This window comes from Alternaria viburni (assembly GCF_023758015.1).
Source record: "Alternaria viburni strain BMP 2772 chromosome Unknown scaffold_4, whole genome shotgun sequence".
In the NCBI taxonomy this organism is placed as follows: domain Eukaryota; kingdom Fungi; phylum Ascomycota; class Dothideomycetes; order Pleosporales; family Pleosporaceae; genus Alternaria; species Alternaria viburni.
The window spans coordinates 305,762-325,026 of NW_026055773.1; the positions used below are offsets into that span (position 1 = coordinate 305,762).

Consider the following 19,265-nt stretch of genomic DNA (forward strand, 5'->3'; position numbering starts at 1 on the left):
ACCCGCACCTCTACAGAGTACAACTAAAATCAACTCATAAAGCCTACATCACCTTTATTTGTTACAAAGATACATTTGAAACCCAATGTAGACTGCAATGCACCTGTCCAATTTTTTCCTTAATAGGGCGAGAACATCATGAAGCTGCTAGAATAGAGAGAATACTACAGATTGAGCAGAGCGATATATATTGGAATAGAGAATGAGATCGTGCAAGAAAGCCATAAATGAGAAAGATGCTGGCTCCGCATGACGCCGAAGCTTCACTCCAGGGTCGCTTTCGCGCATCCATAGCGCCAGTACGCCTTTTCCGACATCCACACACCAAAATCAGCAGCTCGACTCAGAGTTCTGACTCTTCCGCTTCATGTCCAAGGCTTCTCATAAGCAAACCTTCCTGGCATAGGAAACCGACGTCTGCCCTAACCACCATGCTGTTCTCAGGATCCATGTCTTCATCCGCGCTAGCCTTCGGCTCAAGATCCAGTGTCTCGGCCATGATACTACTGTCGTTGTTGAACTTTTGTGTGAGCCTGACTTGGCAACCAATACAGAGCCTCAATCCGCATCCCTCAATCTCTTGGTCGAACAGTGATATCTGGTGTGTGCGGCATGTGAATGTTGCAGGGGTGAAGCACATCGAACACCAGCGCTGGAGTTGCTGCTGAACGCCTGTCGATGTCTCAGCGGAGTCTAGGAGATCGGCGGCTGTTTGGTCGAAATCTGGGGTCATGCCGTTGGGGAAGATGTGCTGAATCTCGTGTCCTGGGCAAGCCACAATCTGCACTCTGCCTGGCGGAGCTGTTAGCGAAATTGATCGTGAAGTACAAAACGCATTTGGATGAAAGCAAGAGATGGAGCTTACTCATTGTGCAATCCTGGCACATAGTCGTACCGCCGTTGCTGTTCTCCGCATGTCCACCACCAACCTCAGTGTATCCCATCCCGTTATGCCATTGGATGACATGGACTTCCTTCTCGAAAAGTCCAGTGAACCCAAAGTTGGGAATTTCACAAAAGTTGCAATCGCTAGTGTCCTTCTGTCCGCCAAACTGAATAGGGTGCGCGAAGCAGGTCTTGATCGTTGTCAGCTTACCCTTGCGGCCAACCTCGTCTTCCATCTCGAGCTCGGGTGTTGGAGAGCGTGAGAACATCGGTACGTCCTCTCCGTACATGTCCTCCAAATCTTCTTTTGTAAAATAGTCGTGGTCAGGCACAGCAACTTCAGGTGCATCTCCCTCAGTCGGTCCTAACACCCTTTTCTTCTTCTCTTTGACAACCTTCGGTATGTCCTGAAAGGTACAGCCGATATGGTTCTTCTTGCAGCGCTTGCACGGGGGCTTATCGGTCTTCTTCTTCAGGCTACAGCGCTTCTTCTCCAGGCGACAGTGCGTGCATTGTATGTGGGGCCGATTTGGGGTATAGATAATTTCATCGATGCGAATCCGTTCAGCACGGTAATCCACTGGCGGAAGCGCTTCGCATATGTACTCGTTTTCGGCGCAGTGGTCGCAGATAGCTTGGCGGGGCTCGTCTTCGAAAGAACAGCGCTCGTTGCGGTCCTCAACACATTGCTTGCAGCGGCCTTTCTCGGTAGGTGAGATGATCGGTTCACACTCCTGTGCCATATCGAAGCATCCATCGCAAGGGTATGTACCGCCTGATACTAAAGAGCAATCCGTGTCGTTGTTGCGACAAGATGTGCAGCCTCGCGCTACTGGATGGCCTGTAAGGTCATCGACCTCGGCGCGGGGATCTTCGATCGGATGCTGTATGGTGCGATCGGGCGTCCTGCGGCGGAAGAAATCTCGATACTCTTGCAGTTCGCGCTCGGCTTCAGAATCAATGTCTGACCATTGATCTGGCCAGTTATCCTCCTCATTGGTGAGGTTCCTCACATTGCCGAAGCTTTCGAAAGGCAGTTTGACAATGCACTTCATGATGTTCTCTTGAGGTGCGCGCTGCTTCCCTTTCTTCAAACGATTAGCAGCTTTGGCAGCTTTGGCAGCCTTCGCTTGCTTCAACTTCAGCGCCTTGTTCTGTGCCTCTTGCGCGGGATCGAAGTTGCCGGAGGCATCCTGATCGACATAAGTGTAAGTCTTTTTCCGGTCGATACCTTGTCGCAATCCATAGGCCGGCTGGTAAAGTAAGTACTTGACTGTGACAGTGGTTATAGAATGAACAGTCTCACCTGTGTATCTGGGGGAATGACGATCTCGCCGTCAGATGGCGCCGGAGATCCTCTCGAAGACATGCCTTCTCTGTCGGAGTCTCCGGGTTGCTCAAAGCCAAGGTTGAATTGCTGCTCGAACGGATCGGCTTCTTTCTCTTCTTGGTCGAGATTGAGACTAGACATGCGGTTGCCGATGCTTTGTCTGGGCATCTCCGTCTCAGGTAAGTCCACCTCCTCATCTACTAGGTGATCGTCAGGCTGTTCTTCGAAAAGATCGTCGAAACGATCTTCTTCGACCTCCTCTGCCAAGCCTCCGAAAAGTGACTGGCGCGGTTTCTTGGTCCTAGGACTGGGTTCATCGTCGCCATCGTCGGTTCTCGGCGACTTCTTACTTTTGGGCGAAGACCTCCGAGCTTGATGAGCAGTCCAAGAGCGGTCGAATGCTTTGGGAGCATCCTCGTCGTCGGAAAACCCCTCCTCGAGGGTATTGTAGTTCATGTCGTGTTGAGCTGAGTCCTGGAGAAGTGGGCCCAGAGCATCATCTTGTTCCACGGTTTGCTGAACATCTTCCATCGGCTCATGATCGGTCTGCGGGACGATGTTATCAGGTTCATTGCTCAGCGATACCTCGCTATCAATGCCGTGCGGAAGATTAAAGTCGAATTCGACTTCAGGCCTTGGTGGCATGTTCTGGTCGACCATCTGAGCCATCCTCGGAAGGTGACAAGTATGACTTTCCCGTGAACAATCGTTGCTGTGCTGCTGCAGAAACTGTGCAGATTGGTAGAGGAAGTATGGTTGAGAAGAAAAGGTAATGTGATGTCGTTGGTGGACTCGGAAAGCCACGGTGACTTCCGTTGGTAAAGCTAGCTCGCGCTAACAGGTAATATTGCGCGATTCGCAAGAGATGAGTGCCAGCTGCTGCTTGCGGTTCCGAGTTTGAGTCGCCAGGTAAGATTGATCTGTGTCTTCCGAACGCAATCTTGACGCTGCTCAATGTTTTGAAAAGAACGTGGGGCCGGGATAGAAATCTTGGAGGTTAGTAGACTTGCGAAAAGCCTTGCTATCGGAAAGCGGAGTGGTGCTGCTCAAGGTGTCTGATGCTACAGATCTGGTAGTTTGCGAATTGGAGATAATGTTGCAGAAATCATCGGAGCAGAGGACAAAGGATGCAGAATGTAGAACGGCCAGTGGGACGTGGATATGTGCAATCGAAAAAGCGGGGAAGTACAGACGCGGAAGTTATGTATGGTCTGCGTCAAGGGACACCGCCTGATAATGCGGGAGACATGATATATCTCACAGAGAAAGAAATGAGGAAAAGAGAGCGGACAGTTCCGGTGTGCTTTGCAGGTCCCTTCAAGAGCTCGTCCAGCGCGTACACAGAGGTTCAAGCTAGCGGATCCAGCAGCAGAATTCATGGCCGTAAATTTCCTTCAAATCGCATGCGATCTTCCGCAGAACACACTCTGTACAATTAGCTGATGGGTAGATACCGTGTAGCGTACAAACGTCTTTTTACAGCCGTAGTTAATCGTTGTTGATCTGATTGTTTTACCACAAGTGGATGAAGTGCATACATAGCTCAGCTCACCAAAGAGTTGGCAGCAATCTGGTGCCTTAGAAGACTTACTAACTAGGCTGCCACCTTGAATGAAGGATATGATGGCATTGGAATAGAATAGACATGTCCAAATGCGACCGTATTCGTAGACTGCAGCCTTACTCGCCTTATTTTGAGCAGCATAGATAAACATAGCTGCCCTAGGTATGTATTAGCGGCATGTTAGATAGTCAGAAGTCTGCTGTAGTTTGTAAGTAATGGTTGCAGCGCTGAGGAGATGGATCATTCCCAAGGTTGGCAAAGCGGAGATCGGGCTTAGTCACCACGACACTAACACAGACCATGTCATCCAAAATGACGCGCGCAAGTTCTTAGAGCTCTGTCTTTCCCTACCCGCCTCACCCATCCATGAAGCTCGACGGCGCTTCATACCGCCCTATGTGGGCACCATGGCGCGATCGATGAGGCTGTTTCTTATCCGGCATGGGGAAACGGTCGACAATGTCGCCCAGCTCTAGTAAGCTTTCTATATGTCGTCATCGGCGGTCGTTGCTAATTATTACAGTGCCGGTAGCAGAGATTCAGCGCTCACCAACCACGGCTACCAACAGGCCACCCGCCTTGGTCAGCACTTCAAATCCCAGGGTTTGACGTTCACCCACCTCTTCTCGTCGCACCTCCAGCGGGCTGTGAAAACAGCTGGCAAGATCCGAGAGGCTCAATTGACGCCCGCAAGCGACGATAACACTGCGAAAGCGGTCCCGGATGTCGTGCAGCTACGGGCGTTGATGGAGCAGGATTTCGGATCGAAGGAAGGGAAGAAGTTCCACGATCGACCTGACAACAAGGATACACCAGGCTTTATGGAAGTGGAGTCGAAAGAGATCATGGCGCACAGAGCAGACTCATTCCTCGATGAGCATCTGTTGCCGCTCCTCGGCGAAGCGTCGAAAGACGCTGATACCGTAATTGCGATAGTCTCGCACGGCATTTTCCTCTCCACTCTTTGGAAGCGACTGCTTTTGCGCCTTCCGCACAAGAGTGTTGCGCTCTCTCCAGAGCTCCAAGCAACGGCGCGACCATCGCTCGAGCATCTTGGTGGCTGGTCTAACACTGGCTACCTCGAACTCCACATGACAAAGGCAGAGCCTGATGATCACAGTACCTCTGCCGGCGTGCATGTGGTACCTACCCCAGAACCTTCTTCGTCACCCGCTGAGATGCCGGCCACGGATCAAGGTCTGGGCGAGGTCAAAGTACCACAAGCGGCGACTGAACATAGCCCTGCATGCCAGCAGGAGTCAGAAGCACCCACCCGGGTACCTGGTCAATCCTCACCGGCTATGGCACCGCGACTCGCTGAAGGGTGGTGCGCAACCATCCTTGCGATCAACGGCAAGGAACACCTCCGCAGCCTCAAGCGCACCGGAGGTGGTGTCGGAAGCTCTCGTCACGATGCATCGCAGAAAAGTATCGAGACTTTCTTCAAGCGTCGCAAAGTTGAATGATGTTGCCAATGGTAAGTTTACACTTTTTCTTCTTTCTCATGCAATGATGAAAAAACCTTTTAATCACAGACCTGATCGGAATTTAATGTCGACCAAAAATTGTACCAACTGCTGTCTGATTTGCATCGAACACTCCCATTCTCGAACCGCCTTCCCTTGAGAGCTCCGCTGACGAGAGAGGCTACAGATCTTACGTGGTGTGCATCCCAGCATCGCGCGCTTCATACTAGACTTCAACCAATAAACATCATTCCACTGCACATGTTCCTTCATTTGTGACTCTATTCCACAGCATCGTCGACGTCACACTTCATTTCACGTCCAAGGTCTCGCTGAACATGAAGTTCAGGCAGGGCTGCCATCGATTTGTCGCTTTCCGCCCTTTGCGCTGGCGGTGAGATTGCGATGACTTGTGTTGTCGCGTGGTGGTCAGTGCCACGGCGATTTGCAGCTTCTGCTGTCAGTAGCCAGCGCGACAAGACATCGTGACACCAAAGTAGCGCGTTGTACCAAGTTTTTGACGTGGTGAAGGTCCGTGCGTGACGCGCCTTCCTTGCCAACCCTCATTGTCGCCTCATTCACCGCAACATCGCATCATCTCGACTGCCATGGCACGCATCTAAATTGACAAGCCGGAAAGTTTCAGATAGCCGCCGCTGGCACGGTGCATAGGTTGTGCATGCGCTGCGCTACACCGAACGTTGGTGTGCGACAAACATGCTTCTTCGTAGGATCGCCCGGTGGCTGGCATGACCGGCCACCCCGGTTTTTGGCAACGGTCAATATCAGCCCCCCAATATTAATACATATGATCAGAGGGCTGGTTCCTCGGAGTAGTTCTTTCAACGCTCTGTGTCTCTGTCAATCCGCACTCTTTTTGTCCCTTTCGTCGGATCTTCTTGAGATCTGTGTCTGGCCAATAGCAGCACGTCGTTCCTTGCGCAATCACAGTCCCACATTCGTTCATCATGAGGGGAAGTTCGTCAATAATGGTGCTGAGTGCGCTGTCGGTGGGTGTAATTGGTGATGCGGTATCAAAGCCTTATGAGATGAATAGTAGTAAGTACATGGAGTGGTTGCTTGGCTGTTTGCGGTTTACTAACCTTGATAGCTACTACCGTTGGAGCGCTACGACCGCACGTACATGCTACTGGACTACCAGTACCGCCATACAGTTTATCAACATTAATACCAGCGCCCAGCTCAGTCGACGTCGTCCCATACCCGATTCCATCACCATCAAATACAACCCTTGCCGCCTCTCCTCCCTCGTTATCAACTACGTACGCGGTATCCAGTCCCTCACCAGAAGCAGCACAAGTGGCACTGCCAATATCAAGTTCGTTCAGTGTCACTACTCAGAACTCAACATACATATACCCATCGCTATCGGGCTCAGCAACCGTCGTCTCGCCGGCTTCGGTTCCCACTCCAGGCTATGTGCCTATAGTAGTTGAAGTTGTCTGTGAGACAGTATACTACTCAGCATCGCCAAGCTCTTCAGTTGCTTCGACTGTGGTAACCCCCATCGCTACTCCCTCGTCAGGTTTTGCCAGCATCCATCCTGGTCTGGCAATAGCTGCAGTTGGTCAAGCTGATGAGCCGGCTGCTTCTGCTTCCATCAACCTCCCGCTCTTGTCGTCGATCTTAATACCCGATGTCAACCACCAAACTATCTTCACTACGACTACCACCACGACAACCACTGTCATTCTGACGCTACCCACTCCGCTACTTCCGACCTCTTCAAACGTCGAATCTACTGCATCGGCGACAACGACAACGACTGTGGTTACACTCACGTCTGCTTCCGCATCGGCATCAGCAGACCTGCCCGTTTCGACATCAACAAGCGATTCGGAAGAAACGTCATCATCGCCAACCGACTCTGCATCGACCATCCTCTCCACCGTCACCGTCACATCCTCAACACCATCACCACCCTCCAACACGGACACCGCCTTCCCCACCGCCCCACCCTTCTCCTACAACCCCTCCGCTTCCCGTGGCTCCGCCTCTCCCATCTCGCGACCCACACCCGAACCCTCCAGCGCCCTCGTCGCCGGCTCGACGCTCAGCACCGCTACCACACCTAGCTCAACCTCAACACGCATCTCGCAATACACCGGTGAACCACCTGCACCCCCGGCTGCCACCGGAGGTGCGAGTGGTATGCTGAGTGACAGGAGTAAGGAGAGGGTTTGGTGGGTTGCGTTCTTCGTTCCTTTGTTGCTTTTGGGGTAGAATGTGATGTGTGTGACAGAAGTGTAAGGAAGAGAGGACGATTACGATTCTTATGTGTTTATTATGATGATATTATTTAATGTTTGTATTAGTAATTAAGAGAGAATTGAGATGAGATGGAATGGAATGGAATTGGGGAAAAAGGAGGATATACCAGGTTTTATGGCGCATGTATGGCGTTCATACTAGATTCGGGGCCTTGGATTTGATGTCAAATGGGCAATTGTCTACGGGGTATGCTACAATGAGTTCTGATGGGCTTTAGATGTTGAAAGAGTGTTATATAATGTCAAATGAAGTTTTCATTCAAGCAAACTTGCCATGCAATACGTTCAAGACCAGCGACGTCATCGAATTCACAAGTAGCTGCAACAGCGATGCAAAGCCTACGGATCTAGTCCCTAGTTTCCGAAAGAACAGGATCAGTACATCAAACTATGTCCAAAAAGTTCAACGACTGAGATGATCCGGGGTTGAAGTGCGGAGAGCGTTGTTCGTTGGAGATCAGAGCGGGGGAGAAGCGCCTTGGCTAGCGCAAGCCACCATTTCTTCCGTCAATCAAACCTCATGTCCCACACACTCGACATAGCTTTCTTCGCTTCCGTTCCACGCGTAAAGTCGGAAATGCACGCGTCTATAATGAAAATGCGATCAGAGCAAGCCTCCCGATCTGCACCGAATGTGCGCTCGAGGAGTTAGCACGCGTCGCATGCAGCCCAACAACCGCCGGCGGCATCATTTCGGTTGGGAAGTATGACATAGATCATCGCCCATCGAACCGGTACCTCAATATACAATGGGCGTCTCGGGTGAAGATTGTCCGCAGTACATCCAGAAGTCTGCATGCACCCTGTCCAACGGCCCGTAGACCCTGGAGAGCATCTATAAGACTTCCGGTACATTGTCTAGAACCCAGTATCCGGGCGAGACTACACTCACACAGTGTACACTCCATTCCAGCATGCGGCAATTCTTCTCCGGCTCAGCGTCCCTACTCGCTGGGTGCGCTCTGCTCCTTCCCAGCAGCGCATACGACTTGGTTCGCAGACAGCAAGCAGCGAATGCTACATACAAGGATGCTTCCGCACCAGTCGAGGACAGAGTGACAGATCTTCTTTCCCGGATGACTATCGAGGAAAAGACAGCTCAGCTCATTCAGGGAGATATTTCGAATTGGATCAACACCACAACCAATGCTGTCAACGAGACAGGTCTGGAATGGAATTTCCGCGTCCGCGCGGGCCAGTTTTACGTCGGCTATCCGATACCTGCGGAATGGATCAGCAATGGCGTCAAGATTGGCCAGGACTATCTTCTGCACAACACGACATTGGGCATTCCAGCAATGGTTCAGACGGAAGCTATACATGGCCTGCTCGTCGGTAATGCGACCATCTACAACAGCCCAATTGGGCAAGCATGCTCGTGGGATCCGCAGCTGATACACGACATGGCTGTGGCGATTGCAAAGGAATCGGCTCCTCTCGGTATCAATCAACTGTTCGCTCCACTCGCGGATCTGGCGCGTGAGCTGCGTTTCGGAAGAGTGGAAGAGACATACGGCGAAGACGGTTTCCTGGCTGGCGAGATGGCATACGAATACGTCAAGGGAGTGCAAAGTCTTAATGTTAGCGCCACAGTCAAGCACTTTGCCGGATTCAGTAATCCAGAGCAAGGTCTCAACACTGGACCAGTTCATGGAGGCGAACGAGAGCTGCGAACTACCTGGCTGCCGCCGTTTCATCGTGCTATCATGGATGCTGGTGCCTGGAACATCATGGGTGCTTATCACTCTTACGATGGACTACCTTCAATCGCGGATGGCCATATGCAAGAGACAATTCTCCGCGAGGAATGGGGTTACAAGTACTGGCTCACTTCGGATGCGGGCGCTACAGACAGGCTGTGCTGCAACTTCAAGCTGTGCCAATGCAAAACAGAAGATACGCCAATCGATAGCGAAGCGGTAACACTCATGGCTCTACCAAACGGCAACGACGTGGAGATGGGTGGAGGCTCATACAACTACGCAAACATTCCACGCTTGGTCGAAGAAGGCAAGCTAGACATCGAGATCGTTGACCGAGCCGTGAGCCGCCAGCTCCGAGCGAAGTTTGAAATGGGTCTCTTCGAGAACCCATACAAAGGCCTCTCCACAAACGCGACTGAGTCCATCATCCACCCTGAAGAGCATGTGCAGCTTGCGAGGACACTTGAGGCTGACTCCATCGTCTTGCTCGAGAACAAGAACAGCACCTTGCCTTTCTCCAAGTCTGCGAACATTGCCGTCATTGGCCCTATGGCAAACATTACTAACCTTGGAGACTACGTGGTCTATCGCTCTCAATACAACCCTACCAACGTTACACCGTTGCAAGGCATTCAGATTGCATCTAGTGGCACTGTGACCTACGCCCAAGGGTGCGAGCGCTGGTCAAACGATCAGTCTGGCTTCCCCGATGCCGTCGCGGCGGCCGAGGCTGCAGATGTCGCAGTAGTCGTCGTCGGTACCTGGTCACGCGATCAGCAAGAGCTCTGGCAAGGTCTGAACGCCACTACCGGTGAACACGTAGACGTCGCATCACTCAACCTCGTCGGCGCCATGGGCGAGCTCGTCCAAGCCATCATCGAAACCGGCAAACCCACCATCGTCGTATACTCCTCCGGTAAACCCGTCACCGAGCCCTGGATCTCCGACAACGCAGCCGCGCTCCTCCAACAATTTTACCCCGGTGAGCAAGGCGGCAATGGACTAGCCGACGTCCTCTTCGGCGACGTCACGCCCTCCGGCAAACTCTCAGTCTCCTTCCCTTACGACGTCGGTACCCTGCCAATCTACTACGACTACCTCAACTCCGGGCGGGCCACCGACGCCGGAGCCATCTTACCAAACGGCACCCTCCAATTCGGCCACCAATACGTCCTCAACAGCCCCCAGGCACTCTACGAGTTCGGCTACGGCCTCTCCTACGCAAACTTCACTTACTCCAATGTCACACTCTCAAAGACCGAAGTCAGCCCCAGTGACACCATCACCGCTACCGTAACTGTAACGAACGAATCCGAGGTAGATGGCAAGGAGGTAGTGCAGGTCTATGTTCAAGATGTTTTCGCTAGTGTTGTAGTGCCCAACAAGGAGCTCAAGGGCTTCAACAAGGTTATGGTCAAGGCGGGTGAGACTGTGAATGTTAGTATTGAGTTGGATGTGGCTAAGTGGGGGCTGTGGGATAGGAAGATGCAGTATGTGGTTGAGAAGGGGGATTTTGTTGTGCATGTTGGGGCGAGCTCGATGGATTTGAGGGGGAATGCGACGGTTACTGTGGTTTGAGATTGCATAAGTCATCATCTGTTTGATCTTGCATCAGAAATAGTAGATGAATCGGCTGATACGAAGACGATTAATGGTGATGCTGTGGTGGTTCGAGTCGAGAAACGGCAGCTTGATTTGGTTGTATCATCACGTGACACCGCGTCACGCGCTAACCTTGGAAGGCACGATGAAGCCACGCTAAGCGTGGTCCGTGCTTTAGCAAACACACGCTTACTCCAGCTCTCCCCTCGTCTCACTCTCGCTCGCTAACATTGCTAGTTGGAGGCCTACATCCTCTACTTTTGTTGTGTTTCTTGGGTGGTGGATCGTTCTTTGCATCCCGCGCCACGTTTCAATACCTTTACGCCGCCATAACACTTCTAAGCTTGCGTACGCACAGCTGCGGGTCTTCGTTCTAAGTCATGGTGTTATTCGGCTCTGATGACTTCAACTTTGATGCCAACCCGATCCCGGGTCCCGGTCCATCAGGAAAGCAATTGGAACGGAATGAAAACACCAGCGACTTCGACGAGTCCTCTGATGGCGACAATAATCAACTCGATTTGAACACTGATCTCATTGGCGTTAATCGCACGACGAAGGATCTCAATATCGTGAATACTTACAGGCCACGTTGGACATGTAAAGAAGCCTTCCGTGAGTCTTACCAAAACTGGTGAGTGTATTTGCTGGTGATCTACAGCAGAAACGTCTGACTAGCTGTAGGAGAGACGGCATCCTGAAATCCTTCAACCTGAAGCTATCCCAACTTCGCCCTACGTATACCGAGAACAAGACAAAACGACTCATACTCATCGAGGCGCATCACCCAGAAACCAAAGAGCTTCTTGGTTTTATACAGTTTAAACACGATAAGGACGGATACTGCGTTGGAGGCCTTAGGATCGTCAACTTCAAAGCCACTCTCAAGTACCGCAATCTGGGTACTGGTGCGACGACTAAGGCCTATGATGATGGACAAACGGGACAGCATGGAGACGGCATGAAGATCTCCGCTCTTGTTTATCGGCGCAACAACTACAACGTCCGTTATGAGAGCAGTAGTTTCAAGTGGAGATTTCTCTATAAGAAGGGGAGCTTAGCCTGTTCGCTCACCCGCATTAACGAGACGATCTTGAAGCAGATGATGAAGAAGGCGCGGGGTCAGCCGAGGACTCATAATTCGCATCCGTGGGAAGATGTCTGTTTGATAGTTGGCGCTCCAGGACCTACGCGGGATATCTATGGACGTAGGAAACCAGGTGAACGACTCTCGATTACCGATTTCAAGAGATGGATTACCGTCACGCTCGACATCGACCCACCCCAGAACATTATCCACACCAGTCATGGCGATCTCATCCGCGACCCCAAATATCGAGGACACATGTACCTGCGTGGTCTTCTCTTACCGCGCGGGGGTACTAGGGGGAACAACTACAAATACGGCTATAACTTCGTTGAAGGAAGTACTAGCTCTGACCGCGATGCGCTTACGGGCGGAGGAGAAGAGAGTGAAGGAATATCTGCCATCTGGACAGCTGCGATACGAACAGACCAGTCGACTGACTCAGAACTCGTATCAGACTACACCGAACTGCTTCTGAGTTCCATCAATAAGATGGGCGATGTAATGCTGCATATCGACGATGGAGAGGATGAGCTCATGCCAGGCGATATTGCCAGGCAGGTCTGGGCGAAGATGTTGACGCTCAATACGGATGGAGATAATCGGGCAGCCTTCTACTATTCGGCTGCTGAGGGGAAAGACGTGAGTTGAGGATATGTACTGGAATGCTCTCGACTAATTCTTGCATTTTAGCAGGTTCATATCATTGAAAAGAGTTTGCGCCAAAATCCCGTACCGATCGACCCTGAGTTATGGAGGATCTTGCGCAAGTATTTCCTTTGCAGAACGCCGAAAGATGAGCTGCTACACCGATTCAAGTCCGCAGAACTTGTTAAATTTCCTAGATGGACCCACAGTCACTTCGCGTCATACATGCGGCAAATGTTGCAATGTCTGCTGCAGTCTTGTCCGGCAACGCAGGCTATGAATCTCAGGTTCGTGAAAGGCGAGCACTTGAATATCGATGCCGGATTCTTTGCGGGTACGTGGAAGGTTCACAACAAGTGGCTTACTTGGGAGGGAGCGCATGATCAAGCCTTCTGCGAAGAAGATCAAAGTTCAGGCGGGGATCTATTTTCATGCGACCATGCAGTCCTGCAACTATGGGATATCATGATCTCTCAGCTCATGGCGAATGGGGAACATCCACAAGTCGTTGCTGATGAGCGCTGGCTAAAGAGCATGGCCAGAAGCCGCTTATTGCAGATGCCTCGATCGGTTGAGTGTGCCCCAACGGAGAAGAAAGGCGAACTCGTTGTCACGTGGGAATCTATAGACTCACATAGGCACAAGCACAAGACGATCAGAGTTGTCTTGCATCGGATTGAACGCACGCCTGGCCATATACCGGACACAAGCTATATATACCTTAGCGGCAAGTATCCTAAGGACAATGGCTACTATTGCCAAGCTAACTGCGAACAGATCGGCTTTGCTCGTGTCCCGAAATTTCATCGCAAGCTGTCAGCGACGGAGTCACCTTCACAGGCCTCAATCCCAGCTTTAAGTACGTTCCTTACGTGTCAAGAGACATTGAGGGGGCTTTCATTGCTCCAGTCCCGAGACCTGCAAAGCCTCTTGAGGAAGACAATGTTGCTGTACAGATTCTTGGAGCAGATGCTAACAATGTATTACGTAAGTCATTCTGTCCCATCTCCACGATATTCAGAGAGAGTTTAGCTAACATATTCAGCTTCGATCGAGACTAACTTACGCTCTAATGCTGCGGAACCAGTGCGGCCGCGTAGCAACTATCAACCTCCCCATGTCAGCGATGACGACGAAATGGGAGACAACGGCTCTCTCTATCAACCACCAAGTATAAGCTCGCCTCTATCGGTTCCAATGGCTCCGCCATCTCCGCCGGCGCCCCCAAGCCCAAAGCCACCACCGATGCGCAGGCAGCCAATACGAGTGAATTTGGCAAAGAAGCCCAAGGAAGATACGTACGGTCAGTATAGCTCGTCCCCAATATTACCAGTTTCGCGAATTGACATTCGCAAGTTCTTGGTACCAGAATTGAGCACAAATCGCTTGATTGGGGCGGTAGCTTTCCTGGAAGTCATGACTTCTACCGGACTTGCGATAAACCAGACCAGGAGATATATATTCTGAAGCCGAAGGTCAATACAATAAGACCGCGTCACAAAAGGATGCAGTCTGGACCTAAAGAGCGCGGTAGTGCGAAGAAATCGAGAACCGGCACTGTGACAGAACGAGCGGCCCCATCTGCATACATCGTCCTTTCGAGCCCAGAGCCAGAAGACGATATCGACACGCCCGCTCCCCGCGAAAGTCTTGCTGTGCGCAGTGGGCCAGCGGATATAACCCCACTACCAGAGAGAGGCATAGTGTATCGGTACTGAGCGGGCGATACGATGGCAGCAGCTGAACATTTAGCAAGACCGCTGCCAAACGACCGTACGAGGCCTCTTATTGGGCACTCAATCAGCGGCTCTTGCACTAGATCGGCCAATGTACCGTGTCCACGCGAAGCAGACTGGCGACGCCATCCTGCAGGGCCATCGGGCTCCGCTGTCAACCCTAGTCTATCCGTTCTGCATCGACCTTGCATTCGCGTATGAGCTTAGAGTACTCAAAAGCTCCTATTGGACGTTTTGGTCGATGTATTGGTCGTCTCGAGCCTGGTTGTGGTTGGCTTGTTCGCCCATGATGCGCTGGCGCCCCTTGCCAATGGCCAGGATGCCCACGGTTCTCTTCAGTTTTCCGAGCCTTCCATGCGTGGTACGAGTTCTATGTAACATGGATGAATATGTACCTTGCAGGAAATCTGAATTGTCGTGCAGTTCGCATGGAAGCGATAGGTTCAATGGTGCCGCTCTACAGTGACGCGTGATGCTAGCACATGACGACCCAAGCACCCCATATTCATGAAACATGCAAAGCTCTACCTCAAGAAAATTACGGATAGTATGACTGTAGTGATGGTGTTCCGATATAGCAAAAGCTCGCGGTGGCTGCCAAGCTTGATACAGCACCACGTGGCGAGTACACGTACATCCTGGATTGACCAGGGCATGGCACATCTGGTATCTATCATCTTTTTTCTCTTCTAACATTACCAGATTTCAACAGTTCAACGTGGTGTCAGTCTGCACTTCAGATTCACTCATCGCGCCGCATAGCTGAACCGGGTTAGCACACTACGGCCGCCATCTCGCTTAGATGCGGCGACCTTTCCAACGGCCACGATAATCGGAACCGTCGGTGACGACTGCGCAACGCTTCAGACGTCGATATCAGCAGATAGGCAGACGATTAATCATGAGCCATGTCCAATTGGAGCCATGGCAGCCGGTGCAAAGAGCATCGGGAAAAGCGACGGAGCTTGCCCGTCGCAAAATCTTGCTCGATGAGGAAACAACCTCCACGAATGCCCCGCGCCTAGTCTACAGCGACCACAACGACATGGCCGCTTTCGGCCCACTATACTCACTAGCCGCTTGTGGTGCGAGTGATAGTAGTAGTGCGTGATGATATAAATACGCAATGCGATGGTCTTGGATGGTCATTGCTGCATCAAACCTCTCCTACTTCTATGCTCTGCGACGATAAGCCCTGGCTACTGAACAACATGTCGTCGAGCAAGCCCTCATACCTCGTCGTTGGCGCCGGTGTCTTCGGCATTTCGACTGCTTACCACCTTATCAAGAAGTACCCAGACCGACAAGTTACCGTTGTCGACCAGGATGCTTGGGACGCCGATAACCGCGTAGCAGCTTCATGGGACTGGAACAAGGTCGTGCGCGCCGACTACGACGATGTCATCTACTGCAGACTCGCGCTCGAGGCCCAAGATGTTTTCAAGGAGGATCCATTATGGCAGCCGTACTTCCACGAGACCGGTATCTTCTGGGTTTGCCGTTCAGATTACGCACAAGAAGTCATCGACAACTACAAGAAGCTTGGACGCGAAGCAGACCTGCAATCAGTCACCATTGAGGAAGCGAAGAAGTTGTTCGGCGGACTTTTCGAGGATGCGAATTACGACGGCGCAAAGAGTGTACTCGTCAACAAGACGAGTGGCTGGGCACAGGCTGGCGACGCGCTAAGAGCAGTTACCAAGTGGTCGATCGCAAAGGGCGTCAAGTACATCACGGAGAAGGTCAAGGACCTAGACATCGACAGCACCGGTCGATGCACAGGCGTCAACACCGAGCAAGGCAGCACCATCAAAGCCACGCACACCATCCTCTCAACCGGCGCCTACACCGCCAAGCTCCTCGAGCAAGCCGCCCAGAAAAGCGGCAACCCCAACCTACGTTCTGGCTCAAGAATCGTCGCTGGTGGTATCACAACCGGCATGACGACTCTAGACGAGAAGTCGTACGAGAAGTTCAAGGACATGCCCGTTGGTGTCCAGGGCTACACCGCCGCATACGGACCCTTCATCGGCAGCTTACCGCCTACCAAGGACCGCGAGCTCAAGTGGTGGGGCGAGAAGATCTTCAAGCATACACATGAAGTACTACCCGGTCGCTTCGTTTCTGCGCCGCCGTCTGGAAAGGATTATAACCAGTGGGACGTGCCTGGCCCGTTGAAGCTGGATATCGATCACGCGAATGATGTGTTCTACGGGAAGAAGGGCGCGAATTGGAAGATGGAGAAGCATCGCATTTGCTGGTAAGCTCTACACTCATGTACCCTCTACTTTTACAGTACTAACATCACCCAGGGACGCATTCACGACTTCATCCGACTTCATCATCTCGCCGCACGCTGGCGCCAAGGGTCTCTACGTCGCTACATGCGGCTCCTTCCACGGCTACAAGTTCTTCCCCGTTCTCGGCAAGTACGTCGTGCAGATGCTGGAAGACGAGCTGGAACCAGCGCTCAAGGAGAAGTGGGCATGGGATCGCGAGAGACCGGCGCCTAGCCTCAACCCCGACTGGCCTAGGTTCGAGATGACGGACTTGATGGACCAGTGGCCAAAGGCCAAGTTGTAAGATGTATCAAGAGGATTGTGATGAAGTTAATGAGTGGATGTTGCATATTTGCATGGCGCCTGGGCTGGCGTTCACATTTCTTTTACATAGCGGATGTTGTCAATAACAATCCTACTTTTCCACCTTACAATCCCATCGCCGCATTCCAGCCTTCTCCTCAAGTTCTACCTCAATTTCATCGACCCACTCATTCATTTCTTCCAGATATGCCGTTATCTTGCTCATACAGCGTTTGAAGTGTCGCTTTCGCTCCTCGTCGAGTGTTCTGAACTTATCTTTACCCCACGTACCCAGGTAAACATACTTCATATCTTTTAGCGGGCTCATCACGTTTGCGGTAAGACAGTCCATTCTTTCGGCTTCGGTGGTTAGGGAAAAGAACGGATCGAGGAAGCAGCCATGAAAGTAGAGCTTTTCCAAAGGACCGGGGCCGCACATCTTGGGTGTTTAGAGTAGATTGCGGTGAGGGATTGATGGCTGAGTTGGGGAAGACAAAAGGGCGCGAATTGATTTTAACTTGAACAAACACTCGTGCAGTCACCGTATTGAGCTTTCTCACATTGTTAGAGCGCAAACATTCGATCATGAAAGGGCACATACGCTTGCGTAGTGGAAGATGCGAGCAAACACACGCCGTATATACCTTGAGCGAACCTACCAGATCTGCCCGCCACCGCCTACTCCACGATGTCCTCTCGCACAGTTGGAAACGAACCCAAAACTTTCACAGATAACTTCGCAATCGAGGAGCTCTACAAAGCTGTCCTCAGGTTCCAGCGCGTATGCCTCGGTAGAGATGTTAATGGCAGCATGATCGACACATCCAACCGAGCGAAACACCCCACTCTAAGTGCGGGTAACAAGAGCCTTTTCAAAATAACTGCGGCGCATTTGCAGAATGTTCTGAATTGGAGTAGAGAGATCGGTTTGGACATGAATATTGAAGAGGCTGGTGATATTGGGAAACAAGGACTACCTGATCTGCCCGGTTGGGTGTTGGGAGAAGAAATTAAGAAAAGCAAGCACGGTGACGATTGGTTGCAGTGGAGTAAGTAATCCATCATGATGAGGCAATCAAATGCTCAATTAATTCATTTTGACATTATCGTAAAGCTCATCTTCGAGCAAAGTAACAGGGATCGTAAGAAGAGAGAACCCCAGCAGCACGCTTAGTTACCGACCTGAATCGCGTAGCCACCGTCAACGGTAACAGTCTGACCGTTAAGATACTGGCAGCAAACAGCAAACAGAATAGCCGCAGCCATATCCTGATCCTTTCCAGGCCTCTGTGCAGGAAGACCCTCCTTGTGCTCCTTAGGCATCTCACTCTTCTGGTTGTCGTCTCTGCTCTCTTGAGTGGTCATCTCTGAAGGGAAGACACCCGGCGCAATCGAGTTAACCCGAACCTTGATCCCGTTCTTCGCAATCTCGGACGCGAGCAACTTGTTGAGGTGTATCGCGGCACCTTTGCTGGAGTTGTACGCAAAGTGACCTTGCGAGATCTTGATGTGACCGGAGATGGAGGAGATGTTGATGATGGTGCCGGAGTAGCCTGGATGGGTCTCGGTAGACTTTTGGAGGAGAGGAAGGAAGGCGGTGGACATGAGGAAGGGGCCGACGACGTTGGTCTGGTAGACGTCGAGCCATTCTTGTTCGGTTGTGCCGTCGAAGAGCTTGGAGACGAGGTCTTCGGCGCTGCCTTTTACTTCGGTCTTGCCTGGGGCGATGCCGGCGTTGTTGACTGAGGGTGTTAGTTGGCGTTGTACTAGATAGTAATAGGTGGTGGATAGCTTACCAAGAACGCATAGGCACTTCTCTTTTGATTCGATCTCCTTCTTGATCTTGCTGTGAGGTAGTTAGATGCCGTTCTAGAGCGAATGGCACGGGTGACTTACGATACGCCCTCCTTGGTGCTGCAGTCTCCGACAATCGGAATGATCTAGCGACTGTTAGACTATATCCTTCATGAATTCACCGTGTCGAAGACTTACCTGCCCTGAAATGTTCTGGCCGTGCACCTCAACTACCTTCTCAAGCTTCTCCTCCGTCCGTCCAACGATGTAAACCTTAGCACCGTTGACAGCGAGAGTCTGTGTGATCATGAGACCAATTCCAGAGCCACCACCGGTGACTAGAACGACCTTGTCCTTGACATCAAAGACTTGGCCCATCTGGAGTTCGGCATTGTTGGTAGGAGCCATGTTTGCGTAATTGCGCTGTTGATTCTGTGGTTGGAATTGATTCGTGATTAGTTTCGTGCGTTCAATTGATTGCATGCGATTTGAGAGTGCAGAGATTGAAGAGGGGGAAGGTCGTGCTGCAGAAGTTGTGATATAGCGGGTAAACGGTCTGACGTCACGGTATGAGCAC

At 51.6% G+C, this 19,265-nt stretch overlaps 7 protein-coding genes across 7 annotated transcripts; 5 read left to right on the forward strand and 2 right to left on the reverse strand.

The window, feature by feature from the left end:
* Positions 1–343: 343 nt before the first annotated feature.
* Positions 344–2,884, reverse strand: J4E79_002352 (uncharacterized protein; the record flags this gene model as incomplete). Its single annotated transcript, XM_049351252.1, has 3 exons — positions 344–801; positions 896–2,138; positions 2,192–2,884. The coding sequence occupies 3 exons, from the start codon at positions 2,882–2,884 to the stop codon at positions 344–346; spliced, it is 2,394 nt and encodes a 797-aa protein (XP_049213890.1).
* A 1,314-nt stretch (positions 2,885–4,198) lies between these two features.
* J4E79_002353 (uncharacterized protein) lies at positions 4,199–5,245 on the forward strand (the record flags this gene model as incomplete). Its single annotated transcript, XM_049351253.1, has 2 exons — positions 4,199–4,254; positions 4,303–5,245. 2 exons carry the CDS (start codon positions 4,199–4,201, stop codon positions 5,243–5,245), a joined length of 999 nt encoding a protein of 332 aa, XP_049213891.1.
* Positions 5,246–8,450: 3,205 nt separating this feature from the next.
* Positions 8,451–10,817, forward strand: J4E79_002354 (uncharacterized protein; the record flags this gene model as incomplete). Its single annotated transcript, XM_049351254.1, has 1 exon — positions 8,451–10,817. One exon carries the CDS (start codon positions 8,451–8,453, stop codon positions 10,815–10,817), a length of 2,367 nt encoding a protein of 788 aa, XP_049213892.1.
* A 404-nt stretch (positions 10,818–11,221) lies between these two features.
* J4E79_002355 (uncharacterized protein) lies at positions 11,222–12,579 on the forward strand (the record flags this gene model as incomplete). Its single annotated transcript, XM_049351255.1, has 2 exons — positions 11,222–11,475; positions 11,526–12,579. 2 exons carry the CDS (start codon positions 11,222–11,224, stop codon positions 12,577–12,579), a joined length of 1,308 nt encoding a protein of 435 aa, XP_049213893.1.
* Positions 12,580–13,554: 975 nt separating this feature from the next.
* On the forward strand, positions 13,555–14,294 carry J4E79_002356 (uncharacterized protein; the record flags this gene model as incomplete). The annotated part of the gene is made up of 3 exons (XM_049351256.1): positions 13,555–13,563; positions 13,749–13,874; positions 14,088–14,294. The coding sequence occupies 3 exons, from the start codon at positions 13,555–13,557 to the stop codon at positions 14,292–14,294; spliced, it is 342 nt and encodes a 113-aa protein (XP_049213894.1).
* Positions 14,295–15,487: 1,193 nt separating this feature from the next.
* On the forward strand, positions 15,488–16,895 carry J4E79_002357 (uncharacterized protein; the record flags this gene model as incomplete). The annotated part of the gene is made up of 2 exons (XM_049351257.1): positions 15,488–16,572; positions 16,625–16,895. 2 exons carry the CDS (start codon positions 15,488–15,490, stop codon positions 16,893–16,895), a joined length of 1,356 nt encoding a protein of 451 aa, XP_049213895.1.
* A 1,169-nt stretch (positions 16,896–18,064) lies between these two features.
* J4E79_002358 (uncharacterized protein) lies at positions 18,065–19,096 on the reverse strand (the record flags this gene model as incomplete). The annotated part of the gene is made up of 4 exons (XM_049351258.1): positions 18,065–18,636; positions 18,691–18,740; positions 18,791–18,834; positions 18,887–19,096. The coding sequence occupies 4 exons, from the start codon at positions 19,094–19,096 to the stop codon at positions 18,065–18,067; spliced, it is 876 nt and encodes a 291-aa protein (XP_049213896.1).
* Between the last annotated feature and the right edge of the window lie 169 nt (positions 19,097–19,265).